General features: G+C 43.1%; 1 protein-coding gene across 2 annotated transcripts in view; it reads left to right on the forward strand.

Annotated features, from left to right (window-relative positions):
• Nucleotides 1-6,279: 6,279 nt before the first annotated feature.
• The window catches only part of GRHL1 (grainyhead like transcription factor 1), a 51,544-nt gene continuing 30,679 nt past the window's right edge, over nt 6,280-27,144 (forward strand). Inside the window, exons 1-8 of one of the 2 annotated variants that reach the window (XM_021669030.2) lie at nt 6,280-6,437; nt 9,516-9,702; nt 13,111-13,181; nt 15,203-15,593; nt 16,919-16,995; nt 18,337-18,493; nt 18,686-18,797; nt 19,744-19,838. In XM_021669030.2, the coding sequence (XP_021524705.1) occupies nt 6,418-6,437; nt 9,516-9,702; nt 13,111-13,181; nt 15,203-15,593; nt 16,919-16,995; nt 18,337-18,493; nt 18,686-18,797; nt 19,744-19,838 (1,110 nt within the window). In that variant the 5' untranslated portion in view covers nt 6,280-6,417. The remainder of the gene's footprint in view (nt 6,438-9,515; nt 9,703-13,110; nt 13,182-15,202; nt 15,594-16,918; nt 16,996-18,336; nt 18,494-18,685; nt 18,798-19,743; nt 19,839-27,144) is intronic. The other variant, XM_021669029.2, reaches the window with a different exon arrangement.

Below are 27,144 nucleotides of genomic sequence, written 5' to 3' on the forward strand. Positions count from 1 at the left end.
TTTTAAAAAATATGAGATATAGTTTTTGTCCCTTAAGCAGCTTATGCTACAGTGAGGAAAAATGGGGAGGTGGAAAGTTTAATATCAATTGAGTTCCTGAAATATGCCTGGCATTGTTTGAGATACTCTTGTTAAACAAAAACAAACACAACTTTGGTGATAGGAATGATGATCCCATATCCCACAGCTGAGGAAAGTGAGGCTCAGAGGGTAGGAAACTTCCCTTGTCACAGAGCTGGTGGCGAGGGTGCAGATTTTACACTCCCTGCCTCCCACACCAGTTTCTCCAGAGTGGAAAGACTTTCATCTCGCACTGGCTTGACCATGAAACACAGGGTTCTGGTGAACTGGGGGGACAGGCGTTCGGATGTCGGGGCAAAGGCTCTGCCATCATCTCTCAGCCCCCTGAGATATCCCTTCAGCATGGACTGTTTCATCAGGGCTAAAGTCCCTGAATGTGGGGAATCCCACAAGTGGATTAGGTATCACGTCCAACCAACAAGGATGTGGAGGAACTGGACGGGATTCCTGCCGCATAGTCTTTCAAAAAGATGGACACCATCTATCCAGTGTCTCTCTGCCAGCCGTTGTGTCAGAGTCTAAGTAATTTATTCCTAGTTAACCTCACCCCTCTTGATGTATTTTCCATGTTTTACAGATGAGAAAAGCAAGGACTGGCAGCGAAGTAGACTAAAGATAAAAATCAGAGGCATCCCTGGTATCTGAATCTCTGTCTGCCTCAGAATCATGGGGAACTGAGTCAAGTAAAGGCAGAGCCACTTGTGATGAGTGGCTTCATGAAGGACGGTGGAGGTGCTTAGGGAGTCCTCCTACCAGGATGAGGAGGGTTCTTAGAAGAGCTGGCATTTAAAGTGGGCCACTAAAGATGTAACTAGGGTGGCAAGGGAGAGAGGAAAAGCACAGGCAGTGCCAGGGGCCTGAGACTCAGGATGTGCTCAGAGAACACTGTGACGGGGCAGAGTGACTCGACCGAGATCACCCTGATGGTCAACAGAAGAATCTGGAGTGGAACCCAGGTCCTGTGACTCTCCATCTACCCTGACCCCCTAATTGCACCCATGAGCCTGTTAGTACTGTACCATATGGTCTCCAATGGGAGGGGTCCCAAATTACTTCTCTACTCTGAAACCCATGACTTGGGAAGGTACCTTCAAAGATCCTCTTTCTTTGAAAAAACACTGCCTTTGAGCTTAAAAAGATTATTGCCAAACAAATAAAAAAATGAAAAACCTCACTCATTAAAAAAAAAAGCAAATCAAAGCAACAAGATTCCATTTTTCATCTAATAGACTAGCCAAACAAAATTCCATGGTGCCCATGGCTGTCTAGGGTGCCGTGTGGTAGGCAGTCTGCTCTTCCGTGGTAGGAGTCTAAATGGGGGCAGCCTTCTGGAAAACAATCTGGCAAGAGCCATAAAAATGGCAGTTGTAGGCCGGGCGAGGTGGCTCATGCCTGTAATCCCAGCAGTTCGGGAGGCAGAGGTGGGTGGATCACTTGAGGTCAGGAGAGCGAGACCAGCCTGGCCAACATGGTGAAACCCCATCTCCACTAAAAATACAAAACTTAGCCGGGCGTCATGGCGGGTGCTTGTTATCTCAGCTGCTCGGGAGGCTGAGGCCAGAGGATCACTTGAATCTGAGAGGCAGAGGTTGCAGTGAACCAAGATGGCACCACTGCACTCCAGCCTGGGCAACAAGAGCAAAACTCCATCTCAAAAAACAAACAAACAAAAACTAATGGCAGTCATACATTCCCTTTTCTCAGTAACGCCGACTCTAGGAATTTATCCTATGGCTATACCTGATCAAGTGTGCAAAAATATAGTTAGAGGAATGTGTTATTGTGAATGTTTGTAATTAAGAAAAGCTAAGGAATAAAACCTAATTGCTCACCAATACATTCTAGATATCATATGTTCATTCAAAGAAATACTATGCAGCCATTGTTTAAAGTGTAGTAGATTTCTATGTGCTGATGTGGAAAATGTTTAAACCACAGGAAAGGAAAACAAGCAACTTGTGGAAGATTATATCTGAATCCCATTTGTCTAAGAAAATAAAGCACGTGAGTGCTTATGCAGACAGAAGTTTTCTGGAAAGATAAACACAAATGGTTCATAGTGGTTATCTTGAGGACGAGGGGCTGGGGATGGAGGTGGCCGGGGACTCTGTTCTGTATCCTTCCGCAGAGCTTCAATTTTTTCCTTTCTTCCTTTCTTTGTCCCTTTCCTAATCCCTTTCTATCTTTTTTCTTTTTTTCCTTTTGAGATGGAGTCTCATTCTGTTGTCCAAGCTGGAGTGCAGTGGTGTTATCTTGATTCACTGCAACCTCTACCTCCTGGGTTCAAGCAATTCTCCTGCCTCAGCCTCCCAAGTAGCTGGGACTACAGGCCCCCACCACTATGCCCAGCTAATTTTTGTATTTGTGGTAGAGACGGGGTTTCACGATTTGGTCAGGCTAGTCTCGAACCCCTGACCTCAGGTGATCCACCAGCCTCAGCCTCCCAAAGCTCTGGGATTACAGGCATGAGCCACCACACCTGGCCTTTTTTTTTTTTTCCTTAAAAAACTATGGGCACATATTACTTTTATAATTTAAACAAATAGTAAAAAACTTAAAAATGTAAAAATGAAGAGGGTAGGCCAGGCATGGTGGCTCACACCTGTAATCCCAGCACTTTGGGAGGCTGAGGTGGGAGGATCATTTGGGCCCAGGAGTTTGAGACCAGCCTGGGCAATATGGCGAGACCCTGTCTCTACAAAACACACACACACACACACACACACACAAAAGCTGGGTGTGGTGGCATGCACCTGTAGTCCCACCTATTCAGGAGGCTAAGGTGGGAGGATCACTTGACCCTGGGAAGTCAAGGCTGCAGTGAGCTGTGATGGTGCCACTGTACTCCAGCCTAGGCAACAGAGCGAGACCCTGTCTCAGAAAATAAAATGAAATAAACAGGGTTATTGGCAACAGCTCAGATACAGATTTTCACTTCTGTTTTAAAGAGCTATTAGAGACAAACTAAACAATCCCATATTCAAATTGACAAAATAGACCCAATGTTTTTAATTACTACATCTATGATCTAATAACTTCAGGCCCTTCCTGTTCTTATTTTTGGCTTTATGATTTGATATTTCTTCATTTATCCCCTATTTATTTTGTGCCTACCATGTATTAGGCTCAAGGGCTTTCATCTTCTGCAACAGGAGGGTCATTTAAAAGAGCCCCAGCTATGCCGCAGAAGGGAGGAGACTGAGGGCAGATGCATGTCTGCAAAGAACTGGATCCAGTCAGTAGACATCCGCTGGATATTTTCTATGAATATACCCGGCACCAGGAATGTAAAAATGAAAGTGGTATAATCCCTGCCCTCTCTGGAAAAGCTCACACTTGGTGGAGACCGACGCAAACAGGAAAGCCCATGTGGCAAGCGTGGTGATGGGCAATGCAGAAGGCACTGTGGATCCCACAGGACACTCTGCCCAGCCTAGAGGGTTGGGAATGCCACCTGGGGGAAATCAGCCAGTCTGGGAGTGGAGTACTAAGCATGGAGGGGAGGAGTAGGGAATGGGGGGATGGTGCATGAGAGCCAGCATTAAGGGAAGCACTGGATGGCCAAGGGGAGGCTGAGTTCAGGAGTGTGGGCTTTACAGTGAGTGTAACTGAGTGATAAGAAATCTGTTTCATAAAGGTCACTCCAGCCACAGTGTGGAGCCGGAGCAGAGGAAAAAGAGGAAAAGCAGGTAGAGGGACACTGTTCCCAAGTCAGTCACTTTGGCACCACCCTGATGATTTGCACCCTATCTAGGGACCATCTGTGCTCTTACTGACTTAGTATTTTTCTTAAATTAGCTTGCTTAGAAAATATAATTGATTTGGCCGGGTGCAGTGGCTCATGCCTGTAATCCCAGCACTTTGAGAGGCCAAAGTGGGCAGATCATCTGAGGTCAGGAGTTCGAGACCACCCTGGCCAACATGGTGAAACCTTGTCTCTACTAAAAATAAAAAATTAGCTGGGCGTGATGGTGGGAGCCTGTGATCCCAGTTTCTTGGGAGGCTGAGGCAGGAGAATCGCTTGAATCCAGGAGGCGGAGGTTTCAGTGAGCCCAGATTGTGCCACTGCACTCCAGCCTGGGCAACAGAGGTAGGCTCCGTCTCAAAAAAGAAAAAATAAAATATAATTGATTTAAACAGGAAACTAGTGATAAGAACAAACAACAGGCTACATGGCTCCAGTGCTGGGCCCAGGATCAGAGTCAGAGGACAGAAACTGCGAAGGGCGATCTCAAGTGAGGCTGCGGATTCAGGTCCCTGAAGGCCTAGGACCAGGGCACAGAGGAGGGGCCGCTGGCTGCAGCAGGGCCCTGTGACTTCGTGCTGCTCCTCACTTCACTTCCTTCCGTTGGCTTCCACGCTTCCATTGCTTCCCACCTCGGTGTCTTCGTCTTCTGTCTCCTCCACTGGCTCTTCTTCCCAGACTTTCTGTGTCGGAGGCTCCTGGATCCAGCATAGGTCCCATCCTCTTTCCTCCCTTACAGCCTTCTCATGGCTGTAAATGGCCTCTAGACGTGGGCGGCGCCCAGATGTGAGCTTCAGCCCAGATTTCTACTCCAGCCTCGTACCCAGCAGCCCACCTGATTCGTGGATTTCGATCTCCCATACATCTTGAGCTTAGCACGTCCAAAACCGACTCCTGTTCTTCCCCAAATCTTCTATGCCTCAGGTCTTTCGTATCCCAGGGCATGGCAAATCATTCCTCCAGTTGCCCAGCTGGAAACCCTGTGGTCATCCTGCCTTCCATATTTCTCTCACACCTCATCCGATTTTCAGACAATCCTGTTGGTCCCACCTTCAGAGCATGTCCAGAATCCGGCCACTTCCCACCCCGTCACTCTACTGCCCTCGGCCTGCTCATGGCAATGGCTCCTACCTGGTCCCCACCACGCAGCAGCAGGGAATTATTTTAAAATGTGAGACCCTGTCACTGCCCTGCTCTAAGCCTCCGCAATGCGTCCCCACCTCGCCCAGAGGAAAAGCCACAGTCCTTGCGGAACCGGCAAGGCTCTGCTCAATCTGTGCGCGTGCGCCCACTACCTCTGACCGCAGCTCCCGGCGCCCGGTGCCCCTCCAGCCATCCCGGTCCCCTCACGGTTCACTGAACACACCAAGGTCCCTGCCTCAGGCACAGTCCCGCCTTCGTGGCCCCTCATCTCCTTCGAGCCTGAGAGCCCGGCTCCTCCCCGCCTCCCCAGGGCCTTCCTGTTTTACCTTCCAACGAGCCACACCGTTTACTTATTTTTTATTGCCCGCTACCCCAACTAGGATGCTCGAGGAAGGCGAGGCGTTGTGTCTGTTCGATTGACTGCCCTGTCCCCGGCGTCTGGGGCCGCGCCCGGCGTAGGGTCAGGTCCGTCGCTGGGCTTGTGGGGACACAGTGACCAGACCCTGGAAAAGACAGCAGCTCGGGAAGGACAGGGGGCCGTCGCGGTGGAGGGGCGCGCGACTGCACGGCCAGCTTGGGGCGGCCGCGCGGGGAAGCGACGCTTGAGAGACTGCGGGGCACTGGCGCGGACGGAGGCCGTCGCGGAGCCCTAGGGACTGCCACCGAGGGGACCGCGGGAGTCGCGAGGGCAGGAAATCCTAAAAGAGCGCGGCTGCGGTGGGCCAGAAGGGACATTCCGGAGACGGCTCTCGGGGAAGCCACGGGACTTGGGCGTGACTGCCTTCGAGAACCGGGAGGTGAGACAAGCGACCGGGTGCGACTGGCGGAGGCGCCCCGGCCGAGCGAGCGCAGTGGCAGCGCGGGGGGCTGGGGCCGGAACAGCGGGCGATGCGGGCATGGGACGCGGAGGCCTGAGTGAACGAAGAAGGAGGCGGCTCCACTGCCGGGGCCGGTAGCTGAGGGGACGGCCTAGGGCAGCAGCGGCGTGGCGGCAGCGAGGGCGCTCTCTGTGCGCGCGGAGAGTGGCGGGTGCGCGCCGCAGCCGCAGCGCTCCCTCTCCAGTCAGGACAGGCGCGGACGGCCGCGAGTTGGGCGCGCAGTCCCGGGCGCAACCTCGCGGAGCGCGCGGCCCCCGCCCCCAGCCCGCGCCGCTCGATCCCGTCAGCCTCGCCCCAGCGCTTCTTCCGCTGACCAATCAGGAGGCGCAGTCGGCCTCCCGGCCCCGAGTCCCCGCCCCCAGCCGGCGCAGCGCCAGCCAATTAGCGGCCGAGTCCGGCTCCCAGTGCGCGCAGCCCGCGCGGAGCCGGCTCAGAGCGAGAAAAGCGAACCCAACCCGTCGGGGCCGCCGCTCCGGACCCGCAGCCGCCGCCGCCTCCTCCCCCCGGATCGGGTGTACTGTCCCAACCCGAAAGTCCAGTTCTGCGGCCCGGCAGCGGCGAGCGGGCGCGATGACACAGGAGTACGACAAGTGAGTGAGGCGCGGGAGTCCGGCCGCCGCGGGGGGGCCGCGCTGAGGGGCCGCACCTGCCGCGAGCGAGCCCGGCCCCGACCCGGAGGCCGCGCGGGCGGGCGGGCACGGGGCGCAGACCGGGGGCTGCTGTCCACTGTCCACTTCACGCCGCCGCGGCCTCTGCCCCGCAGCCCTGCCCGGCTCTTTGTTCGGTCGGAGACTCTGGAGGAGACCCCCGCTTCGGGGAAACTCGACACCGGAGGGGCAGTCCTCCTTCCCTCCTTCTCGGCCAGGTGGGCCCCCCTCGGGCGCGCACGTCGGGGTCCGGTTCCCCGGCGTGGCCGAGTGCGACGCAAGGTCGGGGCGCCGCCAACGCCCCCGGGCCTCCCCGCTCCTGCCCAGTCGGCCTCGGGAGCCCGGTGGGGCGCGCGCCGGGGCGGGACAGGTGGACTTCTCCAGGTAATCTGTGGTCGCAGGCTCGTCACTCGGCGACCTGCTGTAACTTCCAGAACAGAAATGTAGGGGAAGGTTGAAGTGCCCCGATGTCCGGGCGTTTTCTTTTCACTGGCTGGCGGTGTGAGTGGGAAAACGGCTGTAGGAGTTATTTTGCCACTTGCATCATTGATGATAATTACAGATTACCGTGTTTTTAGTGCTTGGGAGAAGCAAGAGGATGAAACTTTGAAATGCGGGTGTTAAACGAGAGTACCGTACAAGCTAATATGCCTTTTAGAGTTTGTGATTTAAAAGCGTATTTCGTCAAATGTAAGGTGGTAATGTAAGGCATGGGGGATTAACTGGGCGAGGGACATGTCTGTATTTTCTTTGCAACTTTTCTGAAAATATAAAATTGTTCTAATATTTTAAAAAACTTATTAAAGGGAAGTCGCACCAGGCCAGTCAGTATATTTCATAAAGCTCAGTAAATTTAAGGCAGATAGGTACCCCTCCCAGTTTCTTAGTTATTTGTGAAGGATCGGTTTTTGTCCATGTGTTCTTTTTCTGGATGAGATCGATATTTTGTATGGAGTATCTTAAATGGATTACGCTTGTGTTGTAGAATATGCAGTTAAATTGTTGCCTAAAACATATTTCAGAAGTCTGGGAGATCGTGGACGAAGGGTTTAAAGCTCACCTGAAAGTGATGATGAGCCTTCAGCGACTAAAGCCTACTTCCTGTCATGAGGAAGTAGACTGAGAAAGGCAACTGGTTTTGTGTTTATTTCTTGACGTATAGTTTAGATAAGGCAAAATTTCCAAAGCTAACATTTTGGCCTTAGGCAGGCTTTGGAAATATTAAAAACCTTGAGGGTGATTCCAAACATAAAGCCATTTCTCTATTTTCTATTGCTTGTACAAATTTGGAATGTGGGTGGGAGAAGAAGGAAAGCTGAAAACTAGCATTAAGGAAATTGAACAAGCCAAGCGCTGTCATAGTCTTCTGGAAGTAGCTATTACGCTATTAATTATAGTTTAGCAATACACTGGTAAAGCAGTCCATGGTACCACCCATTCAGTAGTTGTCCTACTCTGGTCCTGATGGCTCAGGGAATGCCACTTTGTATATTTATTTTCTTAAAAGTTGAGATTTGTGTAAGCAATCTTCTCCATTTTTAGACAAACGATCTGCTCGCTTTGAACAGCCTTTTCTGTTTGTTTTGTGTTAAAATAGTATACCACCTCAGGACTTCCTTACCAAATTAAGATTTATGCCTAGATGTGAGTAAAAACATTGGCTTTCAATAACACTCCATTTTGACTGGGGATACATTGTTGGATTTTTTTCCCCCCTTTTCGAAGATGTTCTCCTTTTTCTAAGTCTGTATCTGTTTTTAAAGGCCCTGGGTGACTCCCAAGCCCTAACCTTTGTTGATTACTTGAAAAGATAATCAGTCTTTCTACATTCACTTTTAAAATAGGTAGGTCACCTTTAGGCCATTTACATATTTCATTTGTGTGTTGCAATGAAAGCCAATCCTTCAATTTGCTTTTTAGAATAGTGATAATTCAGAGGAGTTCCAAACATTTAAAATTTATTTTTCTCCTTGAAAATAAACTGCTTTGTTTTGCTAGAGTCATTGTTCCATTTTTTTTCTCTTTATTGACTTATTAAATAGTACCAAGTGAACAGTTGTTGAGACTGTTTACATTTCAAGTTTTGGAATCAGTAATGTTTGCTTTAATCTTTTAAATTAAATATTCCATAAGGTTTCACTAAGATCACCATTGATTTTTTAATTTTTTAAATTTTTCCCACCAAACTACAGTGTTAAAATGAAACAATTCTTGTGTGGTGTGGAAAACTAGTAAAGATTTTTTAAAAGCCGGATTATCCCACATATTTTTTTCAAAACTCTTTTTGTTCAGTGGCTTCATTTATTGTTGTAGATTCTTAAGTGTTTATCTCTAGGATAAACAGTCAACTCCCATGCCAGAAAATTATGCCTCTTTATTGATTTACAGTCCCCTTTGGCCACATTCCATGCTCAATCTGCTGGTAATCAGTAGAATATTCTAACTTTCTCATATACCCCCGAGGATTATGTGAAGTATCCCTTTTTCTTTTCTGCTGCTCCTTCCCTCCCTGCTGTGTTCAGGTAGGAATTTTTAAGACATGTCACCCACCGTAGAAAGAGGGGAATAACATGTAGCGGTATGATGAAACGGCACATGCTCTTCTCAAGAGTGGACAGTCCTGACAGTGTGTTGGAAGAGAACAAATACTCTCTTTTCCTTACTGTGTCCTTGTGTTTGTTTATGGAAAGTATTTGAATAGCCTGGCATTTTCTCGAGGGTGGTTTTGTTTCGCTTTTTTGCCAAATAGTATATCCTGGGTTCCATGTGTACGTGAACTGCCAGTTCTCTGGGTGCCTAAATACTTTATGTCTTTTTGTGGGACCCACTGGTCTGCACTTCAGTGGTTTGTCTTTTGGTTTTGTATTTTTTTGATCTCAAACTGGTCTTGTCTTAATATGACCTCCTAGGGTCATTGATGAAACAATAGGCTATTTTATAGGAATGTCAAGGAATTGGTAGCTTATGATGCCTTACAGTAGAAAAGTATGTGCTTTTTTTTTTCTTTTAATTTCTCTGAAGCAAACGGCCAGTGTTAGTTCTTCAGAATGAAGCACTTTATCCACAACGGCGGTCCTACACTAGTGAGGATGAGGCCTGGAAATCCTTCCTGGAAAACCCTCTCACTGCAGCGACCAAAGCGATGATGAGCATCAATGGAGATGAAGACAGCGCAGCTGCGCTGGGCCTGCTCTATGACTACTACAAGGTTGGTTTGCCTGCTTTTAAAACCCTTAACAGCAGTCTCTAATGCACTTGATTCAGCAGCATATAAAACAGTCATTTGCTGGTAGAATGCCATGCAAGTTGCTTCTGTAGTGACTATAAATAGTTTAATGAGTACTCTGACTGACTGGTTCAAAGCTAAAAATCTCTGATTGTAGAATCAAAGGGTTGTTTTTAAATCATGCAAAGCAGCCAGCTGCTGTGTCTCTATCCAGAAGGTGAAGCTACCATAAAAGAAGATGCTAGATGTGCCTTCTTGGGTTTGAACATCTCACTGAAGGTAGTTCTTAGTGCCATGAAAAGTGGGCAGGGCTCACTTACCTTTCGCCTTTATTCCTGTGTAGTCAGGATGATTTCCTTTTCCCTAAATGATACTACAGAGCCTTTGAAAGCATCTTCTCTAGTCTAGGACTGTCTAGTTCTGAGATCAGGATATGTTTTGCTGCCTGTTTTCTAGAGATTTGGAGTAGTCTTAATTGAATATGGTCTATACTCTGCATGGAATTTTACATGGTTTTCATTATCTGGAAAGGACACTACTGATCTGTCTCATCATCATCATTGTCCTAATAACACTAGCTGCCACTGTTACGCTAGACATATTACCAGCCTATGTGCGACTTCTTACTCTCAGGTCACAGCTAGATGTGTGCAGCTGGGGCCCTGTCTGGTCCATGCCCTAGGCTGCTGTCTTTCCAATGCAGTGTGCAGTCTGCTCTGCCTCTGGATTCATCTTGGCATTCTTCCGTCTGACCAGGAATACACATTTGAGGGTGGCTAAGTCTTTAGGGTACTACTTAAAACAGTAGACTGAGTTGAAGCACAGCTTTGCCATGGGGCCTTTGTCTCATTGTCACTGTATGTGACTGTCTTGTGTAATCATTGTGTTGTCTTCAGTACCTACAAGATCTGTTCAGGATTACCAGAAGCTTCTTAATGACAATGTCTTCTCATGGATATAGTGCATATTTTTTACAGTTTATTTTTGCTGTCTTTTTGTTTTAAAAACTTTGAAATGTACATAAAACATAAAAAAAGAGGATAATTAATTCTTGAATACCTTTACCCAGAATTGCCAGTTGGTGGCCACTGGCTACATTCTGGCACTGTATTCTTTCCTTAATATAAGAAATACAGAGGGGAAAGAAGCATAGGAGATAGTTTTATTGTTAAAATTACGGTGATTAGCCTGAGCAACATGGTGAGACCCCATCTCTACCAAAAAAAAAAAAAAAATACAGAAATTAGCCAGCTGTAGTGGCACACATGCCTATAGTCCTAGCTACTTAGGAGGCTGAAGTGGGATGATCACTTAAGCCTGGGAAGTGGAGGCTGCAGTGAGCTGAGATCATGACATACCACCACACTCCTGCCTGGGATACAGAGACAAACCATATCTCAAAAAAAAAAAAAAAAAAAAAAAAGAGCGGTTATTTCCTAGTATGAGGCCATGTGGTCAAGTTGGGGCTGAGGGATTGAGGTAAGCTTTTTTTCTTTGAATATGAACAGAAACTTGTGTAATAATGCCAGAAGAAACCCTTGCCATGGAAACGTAGCCATGAAGAGTTCCTTTGAGGTGGAAATTATTATATATCTGTTCTTATAGCTCATTTTGTTGACTTAGTATAAATTAAGTTCCTAAAATATTAATTATTAATTTACATATTTTTAACTGAAACTGTTGAGAATGGGAGAAACTTGTTGGTACAAGTTTTGTGCCAGAAAGACCAGTGTAATAACACTAGATGTAGTACCCCTGTGTGTGTTTTTAAAATAAAGTATCCTAAAAGTATTATATCTCATAAGGATATAAATCCTCATATCTTTTGGTGAAGGGTGACAATTTTAGTGGTACTTACTTGTCAGACTTCTTGTGATATGTGTAAATGTATTTTCTTCTTCTTCTTCTTTTTCTTCTTTTTTTTTTTTTTAGAAGCAGAGTCTCACTCTTGCCCAGGCTGGAGTTCAGTGTTGCAGTTATAGCTCACTACAACCTCAGCCTCCTGGAGTTGAGTGATTCTCATGCCTCAGTCTCCTGGGTAGCTAAGACTACAGTTCATGCCTGGCTAATTGTAAAATTTTTTTTGTAGAGAATGAGTCTCACTATGTTTTCCAGGCTGGTCTTGAATTCCTGGCCTCAGGCAGTCTTCCTTCCTTAGCCTCCCAGAGTTAGGATTACAGGCGCCAGCCACTGTGCCTGGCCTATTTTCTTTTTTAAATAAACTGAATGATTTGTTTCAGGTCTTTGGTTGTAAGCATCAGTCATTACTCCATAATAATTTTGATAAGGTTTGAAAAGCATATTTTTAATACATGAAGCACTGTTTTTTCTTCAATGGTGAAACAAGAATGTAGGAATAGAATTTTCACATTGAAAACAATTTTTAAGCATCTTAAGCATTTTGGAGTGTGCAATGGGGTTAAGTCTCAGTTGCGTTATGTCTACAGGACATTCACTAATGTTTGCGTACTTTTCATTTCCCTTGCCAAGAAAAGAACCAAAAAAAGAATAGAACAAACTGAGGTAGACTTGTCCTTTGGGTGGTGGACATACAGATCCCAATGTATCTAAAGACACTGATCATATGAATCCCTCATTTGGATCTTGGAAGAAATGAACAGTTAACATGGCTATTCCTTCTGCTTTTGCATTTGATGAGAAAGGAGAGTAGTAAGTAAGAGCACTGAGAAAGTTGAAAGAGCTCTGTTGTGTTTTCAATAGCTTCTTTTCTAATATTGTGTAGATAAATGAGTAAAACCAGGGTAGAGGTATTTCTTTTTTTCTTTTTTCTTTTTTTTTTTTTTTTGAGTCAGGAAGAGTCTTGCTCTGTCACCCAGGCTGGAGTGCAGTGGCGCAATCTCTGCTCATTGTAACCTCTGCCTCCTGGGCTGAAGCGATCTTCTCGCCGCAGTCACTCTTATGTAGCTGAGACTATAGGCACATGCTGTCACACCTGGCTAGTTAAAAATTTTTTTTTGTAGAAATGAGGTTCACTGTATTGTCCAGGCTGGTCTCGAACAGTCCTCCCACTTTGGCCTCCTGAAGTGTCTGGGATTACAGACATGAGCTGCCAGCTTTGGCCATCAGAGGTATTTCTTTTAAGAGATGAGACCCAAACTCTAGGGCAAAGTAAATTTATCATGCCCTGAGTTTATTTGGCAACTCAGTAACAGTTGCTTTTTACATATCAACCAGATGGGTGACTAGATTTCAGGCTCATTGAGGGCAGATACTGTCTTAATCTTTGTATGTCCCCATAGCCTGGTGTTTGGTAGGCAACCAGTAGATAAATGAATGATTGAGTTTACTGAAAAATAAAAGGCTATATCTTTGAGTGAACTGCACTTCACTGGATAAGAGCTAAATTCTTTTCATGTGTGTTAATATCAGGTTCCAAGAGAGAGAAGGTCATCAACAGCAAAGCCAGAGGTGGAGCACCCCGAGCCAGATCACAGCAAAAGGTATTGTTCAGTGCATAACAGCATAAATAGTGCAGGGGGAAATGCCACATTTCTGTAACAGCAAAATGGGAGTTTGTTTAAATGAACAAGCACTAGTAGAAGAGAGAGGTAAGTTGGACTCAGTATCTCAATTCAGATTTCATCACTGATTTGCCCCTGTTGCTCTGAAAAGTTTCTTTTCTTTGGGCATAGTCGTAGCCTTTTCTAGAATGAAAGTACTAACTTTCTCCTCCTCCAAAGGGCTATTTTTAGTAATAACTTAAGGGAAGTGTTTGCTTATTTGTTTTTAAGGTTTTCTAAATTAGGGGGATGTGGCAGTGGTCCATTAAAAAAAATTAAGTACCAGTGACTCTTTAACAACTGCCTGAGTAAAATTGAATAAAGCAAGTTAAATTGTATTCAAATTTCTGTTGAAATTATTTGTGAAATATTTTAGATTAAAACTTTGAGAAAATTTAATTAAGGTTTAACTTTATAGCCATGAAAAACTTTAAAAAGACACCTTTTAAATTGCCGTGTTTTATTATTAATCAAGGAATAAAACATATTTAAAGGAAGAATGATCATCACCCAGTATCCCATTATCCTGATGATTGGTTTATTCATTGTTTGGGTATGCATGCAAATTTTATGTAGCTGTAGTTGTGTTCACAGATAGGATTTGGTAGTATACTTTCTTCTATTTAGTTTGTTTCATAAACATTTTCTGTGTGTTTTAATCTTCATAATTATCCTTTGGAAGAGGACTTGTGGCTTTTATCTTTTACTTTTCATTATGGGCATTTTCAAACATAATGAAAATAGAGAAATAGTATAAGCCCACATGTATCCATGACCAGCCTTGGCTGTTATCAACACAGTTCCTCTTGTTTGAGCTATTCTTCCCTCTTCTTCAACTTTGAGATTAATTTGTGTTTTTATTTTATTTATTTTTGCTGGAGCATTCTGAAACAAACTAAATATCCTTATCATTGCCTCTATATCTAGTTTTCACTATTATAAAGCTTTAAGGAACAACTTTCTAGATTTTTTTTCCATTTTAGGATAAATTCCTGGGAGTGAATTTATGGTTCAGGATTCGAACAGTTTTATTGATCTTGAAATGTACAGAATTTCCAATCTCCCTGTTTCTTAAAGCTTCAGCCTATATGATTTTTTGGGGCGAATTTTTGAATTTTTAGTAGAGACTGGGTTTCACCATGTTGGCCAGGCTAATCTCAAACTCCTGACCTCAGATGATCCACCCATCTCAGCCTCCCAAAGTGCTGGATGGGGCATGGTGGCAGGCGCCTGGAATCCCGGCTACGTGGGAGGCCGAGGCAGGAGAATCGGTTGAACCCAGGAGGCAGAGGTTGCAGTGAGCCAAGATTGCACCATTGCACACCAGCCTGGGTGACAACAGTGAGCTTTATTTCAAAAAAGAAAGAGTGAGAGAGACAAAGCCAAATAGCATAGGTGTTAGGAAATGTGATGACCAAGTAATAATAGCTCATAGTTTTTGAAGACTGTGTCAAGCATTATTATGCATACTTTAGTGCATCATCTCATCTCAGCCTTAGGAGAATGGATGCCATTAATGTCCCCATTTTACAGATGAGGATTCAGTTACTAAGAGATGAAGTAACTTGCTCAGGTGACACAAAACTTGAACCCAGGCAGTTTGACCCTGGAATCTATGCTGTAACCCCAATTGATAGGTCACATAGCTTCAGGTTTCTAGTAAAATATATTAATTTGTTTAGGATTATGGAAAGCAAAGCTTATTAGAGGAGAGCTCTGGGTCCTTAGTACTTCACGTGAAATTTTACTTAATGTGTTTGGATTTTTTTTGACCTATAACCAGAAGGCCTTTTTCCCTTTATCTAGTAATGGATAGTTTTGATGTTTTCTGTTTATTTGTTCTCTTTCAAGTATATTGTTATTGCATGGGACTCAACAGCCCAATGCCATTAGGAAAATAAAAATAATTGCCAAAGAACTACATCAGCATCGAGTTTGAAAGCATTTTTCTTTTTTTAAAGAAACAGCATACCAATTGTGACGGAGCAGCCCCTCATTTCTGCTGGAGAAAACAGAGTGCAAGTACTGAAAAATGTGCCATTTAATATTGTCCTTCCCCATGGCAACCAGCTGGGCATTGATAAGAGAGGCCATCTGACAGCTCCAGATACGACAGTCACTGTCTCCATAGCAACCATGCCTACCCACTCCATCAAGACAGAAACCCAGCCACTTGGCTTTGCTGTGGGAATCCCCCCAGCAGTGTATCATCCTGAGCCCACTGAGCGGGTAGTGGTTTTCGACCGAAATCTCAATACTGACCAGTTCAGCTCTGGTGCTCAAGCCCCAAATGCTCAAAGGCGAACTCCAGACTCGACCTTCTCAGAGACCTTCAAGGAAGGCATTCAGGAGGTACAGCGAACAAAAACATCTTCCTAAGACGCCTGTGTGTTTGTATAAGTATTGGGTTCCACCTTTTCCTTGTTATGTAAGTGTGAAACTCAGCCTGAAATGAATGGATTAGGAATAAAAGATTTTTTTTTTTTTTTTTTAAGAGAAAAGGCCCATGGGTATAATTTGTAAACTAAACCTATAAAACCAGAAGTTATTATCAGGGGTGCATGGCTAATCTTACCAGCAGCTGATTTAACAATTATGATTTCAGCTAAGTGATTTGCTAGAGAAAGAGAACCCCATACATAATCTTCTATTGACCACAGGTAGATTCTCATAGTCTGTTTTCAGCATTTGTCCTAGCGCCAAACAAGCTCCCTGGAACTGGTCTTAATGTGAAATGAGTTATTATGTCTTTGCTTGGTGTTTCTTGGTTGATAATATAGTCAAGGAGATCACAAATGCACTGTGTGAAGTTTACAAATTAATTCCAAATAGTTCTGAGGGTTTTATGGTGGTGAATACCTCACTCAGCTAAAAGTTAGGGATAGAATGTGTTAGAAACTGTATTTAATGACTTGGTGGGGGCAAAGGGCATCCATCTCTGCATATGGAGTTCGGGGCAGAATGTTAGCTTTCCTGAGAAAATGCACCACAACTATTCAGCTGTGGTGTGAACTTGATACTGTGTCTTAACTTGGTACAATGATAGGATGACTCTTAAAAGCCATGAAATGTTGGTTGCAGATCCTAGTGTTTGAACAGAGTTGGGATGTGTGTGAAAGACGGAAAACGGGGTTATGAGTCAGAAGCACTTGGTGGGAGTACCTACACAGCTTGTTGTAATTTACTTGAGTGGCATATAAAAGTGGATATTTTCTCTTTTTTAATTTTTTTTTTTTTTTCTTGAGACAGAGTCTCGCTCCGTCGCCCAGGCTGGAGTGCAGTGGCACGATCTTGGCTCACTGCAACCTCCGCTTCCCAGGTTCAAGCGATTCTCCTGCCTCGAACTACAGGCGTGCGCTACCATGCTCGGCTAATTTTTGTATTTTTAGTAGAGACGGGATTTCACCATGTTGGCCAGGATGACGTTGATCTCTTGACCTCGTGATCCACCCACCTCGACCTTCCAGAGTGCTGGGATTACAGGCGTGAGCCACCGCGCCTGGCCCTCTTTTTAAATTTTTAAAATATTTGTAGATTTAAAATTTTTATTTAAAAATAAATATGCAAAGGATAGTGGGTTGCTGTAAGCCACATACTTTTATGCGGTACCAGAGCTTGGTCTTTAGTAACCATGATAACCAGTTAAATAGTTGTGGCTTATCACATTGATATTTCAGGTTTTCTTCCCCTCGGATCTCAGTCTGCGGATGCCTGGCATGAATTCAGAGGACTATGTTTTTGACAGTGTTTCTGGGTAATAGATGTCTTTTAATTTGATTTTTAATTTGCAGCTTTTATAACTTATTCCTTTCTTGTTAACTTGATAAATCAAAGGTGGCTTTTGCCGGCTTTTTCCTTATCTTACTACATTTCCTGTGGCACAATCTTGGGTAGAGGACATCTGCTTCAGTGCTTTTAATTTTGAACTCTTTGAACTATGTTTCAAGTTTCCTGAATTCTTGGTGTTGGTACTTTTTCTTTCTTTTGGTTTCTTTATGTGATGGTAGTAGAATGAAATCTTAACAGGAGAGATGAGAGAATTAAATTAGGTCTCTGAGGTCCTTTCTGTTGCCAAAAATACATAATTAGATGAGAATTTAGGAGTAACATCAAGTGGATAAAAGCTTTTATTTTTTTATTAGCTTCACTAATGATAAAATGAATGAAGTCAACTTTTTTCTGACCTGACAACTTCCTTTTGACCTCACAAAATTGTATCTCACTCTGGGAATATGAATATTTTCCAAGTTAGGAACTCATATTTTGTTTTACGTGTTTTTCACATGTGTTATATTGTGCAGTTTTTAAAAAGTGTGGGATTTCATGGGAATTGAGACTTCCTTAGAGATCTGCCTCAAGATGCAGGAGTCACAAACAGGAATGCCTTTAGGGTTTAGGATAGGGGTCAGCTAACTTTTTCTGTAAAGAGTCAGAGAGTACATATTTCAGGCTTTGTGGGCCATACAACCTCTGTATGTTTTTGCAACTACCCCAGTCTGCCGTTGTGCAAAAGCAGCTGTAGATAATATGTAAACAAATGGTGTGGCCATGTGCTAATAAAACTTTAGTTACAAAAATAGGTGTAATCTGCTAAGCCCTGGCCTGGGTAGGTTATTAAATAACTTTAGGGGCATATATGAGTGGTAATGTTAGGTAATAGTTGTAATGTTGAGAATTGTGGAGTGCTTATTAAAGACATTTAAATTACAAGTAGAAACAACAAAAAAGTGCTATACAGTCTGAAATGAATTTAGTCAGAAGACTGCTATCCACCTGGCTGAAACCTCTGCTGGATAAATACTAGATTGGCAGCATGTCTTGTGAGAAGTTCCTTCCAAAGTCCTTTCCACCTATTAGTATCTTTAATATTCTGATCCCTCAAACTCAGGATGTCCGATCACTAACATCCGTCACATCATAGAATTTTTAATAGGCATTTTGTACTTCTACATCTAAGAGACTTGAGAATTTCTAGCTGCTGAGTACTTTCATTTCAGATTTTATGAAAAAGATAGCAAATGATATTTATAATATGATGTATAGCAAGCTTCGACGAGAGTGGATTTAGAGACCTGTGACTTCTTTTGTCCTTTAGGAACAACTTTGAATATACCCTAGAAGCTTCAAAATCACTTCGACAGAAGCCAGGAGACAGCACCATGACGTACCTGAACAAAGGCCAGTTCTATCCCATCACCTTAAAGGAGGTGAGCAGCAATGAAGGAATCCATCACCCCATCAGCAAAGTTCGAGTAAGTTCTGCTCTTAGTCCTGTTTTCTAGGAAAGCTAGTCAGAGCCTAACATTTCCAGGTCTGAAGCAGCTCTGAATGACGGCCTAAAATTGCAGCTTTAAGCCTTCACTGTAAAATGTAATGCTAAATACATTTTCCAAAACATACTCACCCTTTAGTGTCTTAATGTTGTAATGCATTCTTTTTTGTAGAGTGTGATCATGGTGGTTTTTGCTGAAGACAAAAGCAGAGAAGATCAGTTAAGGCATTGGAAGTACTGGCACTCCCGGCAGCACACTGCTAAACAAAGATGCATTGACATAGGTAAGCAGCTCAAGAGCCTGCTTTTATTCCCAGAGGTGCAGCCATCCAGTTTTCTAAATCCAATTATTTTTGGCAGTGATTAGCTTCCTGCCGAAAGCATTTGAATTTTTATGCCAGCTACTGATCTGTTCCAAACACTGTCCTCAGCCTCCTGGAACCAGTGCTCTCACCATTCCTCCCATGCAGTAATGGGACATGTGCCCATGTGGTGGCTTTCCACAGGACACTGGGGCCAGAAGCCATGTAGCTGGCTAAGCTGAGAGAGTCCCCAGTTTTTAGTGTGCAATTGCTTTAAGGGGTAATATCTTCTTTAAGAGATTCTGATTATTATTTGGAGATGATGAGGTAGAGAAAAAAACAAGTAAAAGAAAATAAGTAAAAAAAGATAACTGCTGCTGTACAGTTGCCCAACAATCTTCCCTAGTCATGTGCTGAACTGTGTAACTAACCTCTCCTATCTATGTGAGCTGTAGCGGCAAACCTGTGAAAATTCATATTTACTGAAGTAGCTTTACGCAGACCTCTGTTCTTGTAATTTCATGTAAAACCATTATCTATATCACAGATGGCTGTTAATATTAGTGTTACTTTTTTCCTTTATCTTTTGTAATGCTTATGTTGCCTTTTCAAGAGAATGAGAACTCAGTTTTAGTCTTGTTTCTACAGAGTAGTTTTGTGACCTTGGGACTGTTATTTAAACTCTTTAGACCTAAATTTCTTAATTGTGACATAATGAGATTGAATTAAATATGTCCAAGCTTGCCTCTATTAAAAAAACTCTGTGATTCTTTTTCTTCATATTTTGAACTTCTAACCCAACAAAATGTTAATTTAAGTTGTCCAGAGGTGATGATGTTAAAAACTAGATCTTATTTTGAACTGCTGGGATCCTATGTTGAAACTAAAACTCATGAGTTTTTGTTTTCTCTTCCACCGCTTCCTATAGCTGACTATAAAGAAAGCTTCAACACTATCAGTAACATCGAGGAGATTGCGTATAATGCCATTTCCTTCACGTGGGACATCAATGATGAAGCAAAGGTGGGTGGTGAGGTCTGGGTGCCTTATGTCTGGCCATTTGAGAAATGGGAGGAGTTTAAGGATTTGATAACTGATGATTTTTTTTTCACAGTTTTATATGTTTTTGTTTTCAGATGTTATGAAACTTTCCTCTCTCTTTCTATTCTCCCCTCCTCCAAAACAGATCATTTTTGTTGCCATACTTTGCGCAGAGTGCAGCGTGTGAAACATTGGGATTAAGTTGCACTCTGCTGCTCCTGCCTGACTTTGAGTCTGGCTCCTCATTCACTTTGCCTCATTTCCTCATTTGCACAGTGGAAGTGATACCTGTCTCCTTACTCCATTTAAGGAGGTGTAAGGAGTAACGAAACAGTGACCATCAAACTTTTGGAGTGTCTTCGAGAAAGGCTCTTAAATACAAGTGATTATTAGTAGTACTCTGTTTCATATCATTACCATGTAAATATGACTCGGTGTTAAGATTCTTCTGTCTTGGGCTTTTACAATTGAAGAATTGCCTCTAATTCAGATGGAGTAACTCTAACTGGCTAGAGTAACTCCATCTGGGTGACTCTAATTGGAGTTTTTGGGCCCTTTAAGAAAAATTTAGCATATTCTTAAGTCCTTTCTGCCTTTCCCATGCCTTATTCCCTGTTAGTGTGATCCTTCTCTTCACTAAATTATTAGAGTTCCTTTATTTCTTTCTTTCTTTGGATTATTTTAAAAACTGGGTGCTCAAGAAACTGAATAGAGGCTGGAACATGGTGGCTCACACCCATAATCCCAGCACATTGGGAGACTGACGTGGGTGGATTACTTGAGGCCAGGAGTTTGAGACCAGCCTGGCCAACATGGTGAAACCCTGTCTTTACTAAAAATACAAAAAATAGCCTGGCGTGATGGCATGGGCCTGTAATCCCCATTACTTGGGAGGTTGAGCCAGGAGAATCTCTTGAATCCGGGAGGTGGGGTAACAGTGAGCTGAGATCACACCACTGTACTCCTTGACGACACTATAAGCCTGGATGACAGAGTAAGACCCTTTCTCAAAAAAGAAAAAAAAAAGGAAAAACTCTATAGAAACATAGGTAATTTTTTGGACAGTTGTCAACAGAAGGCTGATGGCTGACCTTTAATTTTTGTTACAATATTAGGGATCGCGTTCTCTCAGAGACCTGGTACAAAGGAGTGATGTTTATCATCTTGTCCTTTTTCAGTCTGTTTTTCACTTTTTATTTATTCAATAAGAATTTTAGTAACTTTTAGAGTAAGACACTGTATTAGGTGCTATTAGGGTTTCATTTCATACTGCCCAAGAGAGCTTTTGAAAATCATGTGACTGGATCTTGAGAGCCATGTTAAGCTTGTATTATAATTGCTTTTCTTTCTTATTATTGTCATCATGTCCAAAACAAACGTGCCTTTCAGACTGCAGACTCTAGGCAGTTGGGCCCACCAGGCAGTATGGAAACGTAGGTGATTGTAGCTTTAGAAGGGTTTTCCTGCCAACCACCTCAATCATACACAATTATCAGGTAGATGCATAGTCCAGAGTTTGTTGCTTGGTTAAGCAATAAATAGATAAACTTTCCATTTTATATAATTGTTGTTACAGTTGTTTTGAAATTAAATATCATAATAAGACAGTCCACTGGCTACAAAGAACAGCTTATAAAACGTGTTGGCCTTGTGCCCCAGGATGCTTTTATTCTTTTTTTTTTTTTTTCTTTTTCAATTCCTGAAGAATTGCCGTAAGAGATGAAGATGCTTTTATTCTTAAAGCAAACTGGAGCGTTACTTGCTATTCGCCATTGGGGCCTCACTAAGAAATTTTGGAGGAGGTGATAAAGAGCCCATAAGTCCTGAGTTCCCTTTTCCAACTTATCCATGACCTTGGGTTAGTCCCTCAGTTCACTAGTTCAGTCTTTTCTCCTTGATCCCCTAGGAAAGTCACAAGGTTAGAGTGGCCAACTCTTCTTTGTTGGGTGTTGTCAGGATTAATAAGCGCTTGTCAGAGGCTTGGAGATCTTGGCTGAAAGGCCCAGCGCATGGGCAGGGCACTTTGTTTGTTTGATGTGTCACTCTTTGGGGTGGGAGTAATGAAAGCCAAGATGACGGGTAGGGATAATGGCTTGTTTTATTCTGAAGGCCTGCAGCATATTTGTATTAGAAATATTGTTGGAGGAGTGGCTTAAGTAGCCTTAATAGCATTGCTAATTGATGTAGGTAAACTCAGTTTCATTTCCCCTTTCAGACCCCCAGCACTGACGTGATTTTAAGCCTTTGCCTGCTGCCAGAAGGGTGTTGTGCCATTTTTTTAATGAGGCTGCTGCCTTTTGAAGCTGATATCAGACATCAACTTCAAGCGTGTGTTCTAATTAAGTATCGAGGTTTTTTGCTTTCCTGGCCAAGTTGATGTTTTCTGTTTTATTCTTAAAGTAATTAATGCCTCAGGGCAGCAAGAGTGAACAAGTGTACATGCAGAATCCTGTATAGTTGGGGTTTTTTTTTAACTATTGTCTGAAAATATCTATTTTCTTTGCCTACTTTCTGGTTCTCATTTAGGATGCATTTGTTGATTTCATTTTTAAATATAAGATTTATACTTGGCACATAATAATTGTACGTATTTCAAAAATTAGCTGAGTGTGGTGGCGCACGCCTGTACTCGGGAGGCTGAGGCAGGAGAATTGCTTAAACCTGGGAGGCAGAGGTTACAATGAGCTGAGATCGTGCCACTACACTCCAGCCTGGTGACAGAGCAAGACTCCCATCTCAAAAAAAAAAATTTTGTACGTATTTATGTGCTATTTGTTAATATGACTTCAAGTTCTTTCTCCCCCACAAACATAAGGGTTTATTGGAGTTATGTGGCTTTTTCTCCCCTCCCCTCCCCTTGTAATGATCTCTAATGTACCCTTTGGCCATGCCAGGATGAGTAAAACCAGAAGTCTGGCCCAGTGTCAACATCTGAATCTCACCTGTAGCTTCTGCTTCTCAGTTTGGAAGTGATGATAGTTTGAGGATGTTTTGGGTTGAATCTTGAATGCTTTGGCTTGCATTCCACTTTGGGGAAAACACTGACGAAGCTAGGACCCATCTTAGAGTGGACCTGTGTGCGCTCCGTTCATCACCATAAACTTATGTCTGCTATCATCATGGAAACTTTTGGAGTTCTGGAACTTGTGAAGATTTGTTAGTTTTCAAAGTGGTGGAAGAAAAGGAAGTTGCTTTTTGAAAAGCAGAAATGTCTTAGAAACAAGCCCCTAGGGGATCTCTCTGCTATATAGATGTATTTCCTTCATTTTATTGTATTCCCACAGAATTAGATTTGTTTGGGTAGTTAAGAGTGAGAGGTCTCTGGACAGGTTAAAGGTCATCAGGCGTTCACATTTCATTGTGAAATAATCAGTTTTCTTCCTTCCTGATGCATAGCTGAGATTAGCTGCTTGAGGTAATTTCTGCAGGGAGAAGAAACAGTTACCTTTGAAGCATTAAAAGATGGAGCTCTGGTAAGGTGCTGAAGTTTAGGATTTGTAGGACAAGATGAGGGCACTGGTCTGCAGAAGAGAGGCCTAGGAGCTGAGGGGAGGGGTGCATACAGCGAGGTGGGAAAGATATACACAAACTCAGCTGGATCAACATTTTCTCTGGAGCCAGCGGTACACCTTAGCAGAAGTTCAGAACTGAGCCCAGCACATTTCCGAGTGCCTGCTGTGGACAAGGCGTGGGCTGGATCCAGGCTCCTACCACTAGTTCTGCAGGCCAGGTAGATAGTGGCATAAGTGTCCCCATTTGTGGGGACAGCCTGAGATTTTAAATATGACATGTTTTCTTAGGAAAAATGTTTTTATCTCACTTTAAAAATGAACTTCGGGAACACAATTTATAAACTGGGGCTGTTTGTTCTGCAACAATTACAGTATTTTCTAATCCAAGCAAGTTTAGAATAGGCTGAACTGAATGGGCTGTGCATCTTGGCCTAGAGTGTAATTTCTTGCCTGAGTTGTAAATCTTAAGAGTCTATAACAGCATTGAGATTTGCTGAATGATAAGAAGCAAGGGCCTCTCGAAGAGTGAAGATCTAAAATAAATAGAGGAAAAAGAAGTTAAGGAGAGAGAATTAACTTCTTTGAGTCCCTCTTATATGCTAGGTGCTATGCTAAGGTACCTCATCTATATTCATAGTTAGTGAGGCATGGCTGCCTGCCCAGCACCCATAAACACTACCCAGTACTCCACGCAATTACATGCTTGCTGCTTGGTTATCCAAATGAGGCCTTCTGAGGAAGATAAACTCTAGACCTTGAAATGGATAGAAAACGTTCTTGACAGGGAAGATTACTTACAAGTGTAGGTATTACTATTAGTAGAGCAACGTTACGGACTCACTAACATAAATAAGAGCACCTTGGCTAGTAAGAAATAATTTATGTTGGATTATAACGTTTAAGTTGAATGAGTAACATTTAAGCACAGAGAAGTGGAACTTATAAACTAAAAAGCAGCTGTATTGGAATCCAGTGAAAACTGGGCCAGCCAGCTCTGAGGGAGGCCTGTGAGCCAGGAGGCACTAAAGGAAGGATGTCTAGGGGTGGTGTAGGGACACCTTTGATAGAGTCAGCTACCCAGCATGGCAGATGGGAAAACTGTGGTCAAAGCAAATTGCAGGATTTCTTTGATCATCTGTAAAAAGGTATGATCGTCATGAATAGTAAGCACACTTTTAAAGGATGTAATGAATCCTGGGAATACAAAATAAGAGGTTTTTCCAGTGGTAACATCTAAATCCCTACACTGTAAGGTGAATTATGTTGTAGCTTTCATTCACATATTTCATTTTAAAAATAGTAACAGCAGGAACTTTCTGCCTGACATATGCCAAGCTCCCACTGGAGTAAGTGGCGTCAGAGAAGTAGACAGATGTAGAGTCTGACTTGGTTTTACCGTGTTGCTTATTCCATGTTAAAACACCTGGAGTTTTGGGCATTTTTCCTGAAGTTCTGTTTTTAGAACCTGGTTGCTTTGGTAAATCTTTATCAAACCTTCAAAAGGAAGCTCTTTGTCCCAGTTTGTGAGCAGGTTGCTTGCAGACAGATAGAACTTCATTTTTTTCTTGATGGCGAGATCTTATCTCTGGGTGTGGCTGAGCCAATTTCAACACAGTTTGTTTCTTCCCAGTTCAGTCCCCATTCACTTTTCCCTTCAGTGTGGTGTCTCAGCCTGTGGAGAAGGGGAAGGGGCTGTCAGAGACAGGACAAAATCAGAGCGCCTTGCTCCCTGGGGGAAGAAAACCCTTTCAGATCAGAGGATGCTGTGCTTTTACTTTTAATTATAATCTGTCAGCTATAAGAAGGAACTCCAAGGCCTTTGGAAGGGTTGTCCTTCAAAGCCAAATGGTCTATGTCATGGAAAGGCTCATGTTACAAAGGAAAGAGGATTAAAGTAGAATTTGGAGCCTGGCTAAGTACCAAGAAGCTTTTCCATGAGGGAGCCTATGGATGGGGCATCGGTATCTCTCTCTTTTGTCTCCTTGTCTCGGCAAAAGCCGATGGAGTTCCTGGTGAGGGATTATTGAGGCTTGTAGAGTTCATTTTGTGGAAGAGGGGTGTAACCATTCTGGTAACCTGAACGTAAGTCTTTCTGCTTGTGGGGTGCAGGTTTATGAGTTTAATAACAGTTTGTTGTTTTGTCTAAGCATAATATTTGGAATTCATTGTGAGAGTAATTTTTAGTTTGTTTGGACTGAATATATTGCTTGCATTTATAAGGATTCCATTCTAGTGAAGCACCCATCAAGTGTGCCATTAAAATAAGGTGTTGCCACGTTTGGTTCCATTAGGCAGGGACAGGTTTGGTTTGTTTCACAGCTTTAAATTTCCAGTGTGATAGGAGGAAGGAGTGGGGAGAGAAGTGAGTCAAACATCCTACTTGCAATGGCAATTAAATGAAGGCAGGAGATTTAAAACTAAAGGGTATACTCCCTGGCCTAAATAGAAAAAGATGTGAGGAAGCACTGTTAACTTTTAAAATGAAAGAGGTTTTTAGTGTCCGGGCAGATAATGAAGCTAACTAGACTGAGCTGGATTACTCATGTATTTCTGTCCTTAGACCCCAAGAAAAACTCAAGGTATAGCCGTGGAGGCTTCTGAATTGAGATTCATTTGATCCCAGGGGTTTTCTTTATGCAGTTTAACAATGCATGTCTATTAAAATAAAAATGAAATGTTTTAGTAACAGAATCCAGATAATCACATTCTTTTACAGGGAATGAATAGTCTTTAGAGTTGTAGCTTGATCAGTATTGGAAATAACAAGAAAACTTCCTTCATTGGAAATTTGTAGAGAATGCCTTTAATTGGCTGATACAGAATAAAGTCTTTACTTGGCAATTGGACGTTTTGCTTTGACGAAGCTGCTGTTCTGAGGGTGATTGTGAGGATGATTTCTCCTAGAAACTTCTAACTTTTTTAAAAAACTAAATCTGTTGGACTTTGGCTGGAAAATATGTTCCATGCTGATGTAAAATAAAGTACATTGAATCATGGTAGAACTTGGAATCCACAGGTAACAGAAGCACACATTTGTCATCGTACAGGCTGGAGGGTAAGGGCTGAGCGGAAGCTGTCTCTGGACAAGGGAGGGAGTTGGCAGCTGAAGAAAGCTTTAGATTAGTAGTGAAACTTGCGTCTTGTGAAACGGGTTTCCAGCACCCATGTCTGTGGAGCCTGCATCTGGGCTGTCACTTGAATTCCTTTTCCTTTTTTTTTGGTCAAATTTTTACCCTTCCTCCACCCTGCCACTGCTAAAAAACAATTGACTCCTCTATAGAACTTTCTTTTTTGACAGCTTGTCACCTTAACCATTCTTCTCTTAGGTCTTTCCTGGAAATTCTATCTGTGGTAGCTTTCTCAAGCTGTCTTTTCAACCAGTTTTGTTACTTAGAAACTAAAGCAGAGAGCTTGACTGTGACCTGACATTTTTAGTAGTAACTGAACTTATCCAGCATAGCAATTTCAAGGCAGCATAGGGCCTTGGAGTTCACATTTCTTTTATGTGGAGCTCTTCTGCATGCAAGACCCTCAATCCTTTAGTAAATACAGGGCACTCCCTACATTAATGTAGAGATTTTGCTTTTAGCTTTTCCTTTTAAATAAAAGAGAACTTCTGGTTGGAAGATAGCCTGCCCGACAGGTCTTCTTTCTGGCCCATGGGCTTGCCTGCCCTGTTTTGTGCCTGGTGAGGATGGAATGTGGCCTGTGTGCCTGTGTCACACCTGCATCCAGTTCTGCATATTTCAGAGCAAACATTTGACTTATTTGGGACA

This window comes from Aotus nancymaae, unplaced genomic scaffold, assembly GCF_030222135.1.
Source record: "Aotus nancymaae isolate 86718 unplaced genomic scaffold, 86718_ANA_hifiasm-v0.15.2.pri h1tg000057l, whole genome shotgun sequence".
NCBI lineage: Eukaryota > Metazoa > Chordata > Mammalia > Primates > Aotidae > Aotus > Aotus nancymaae.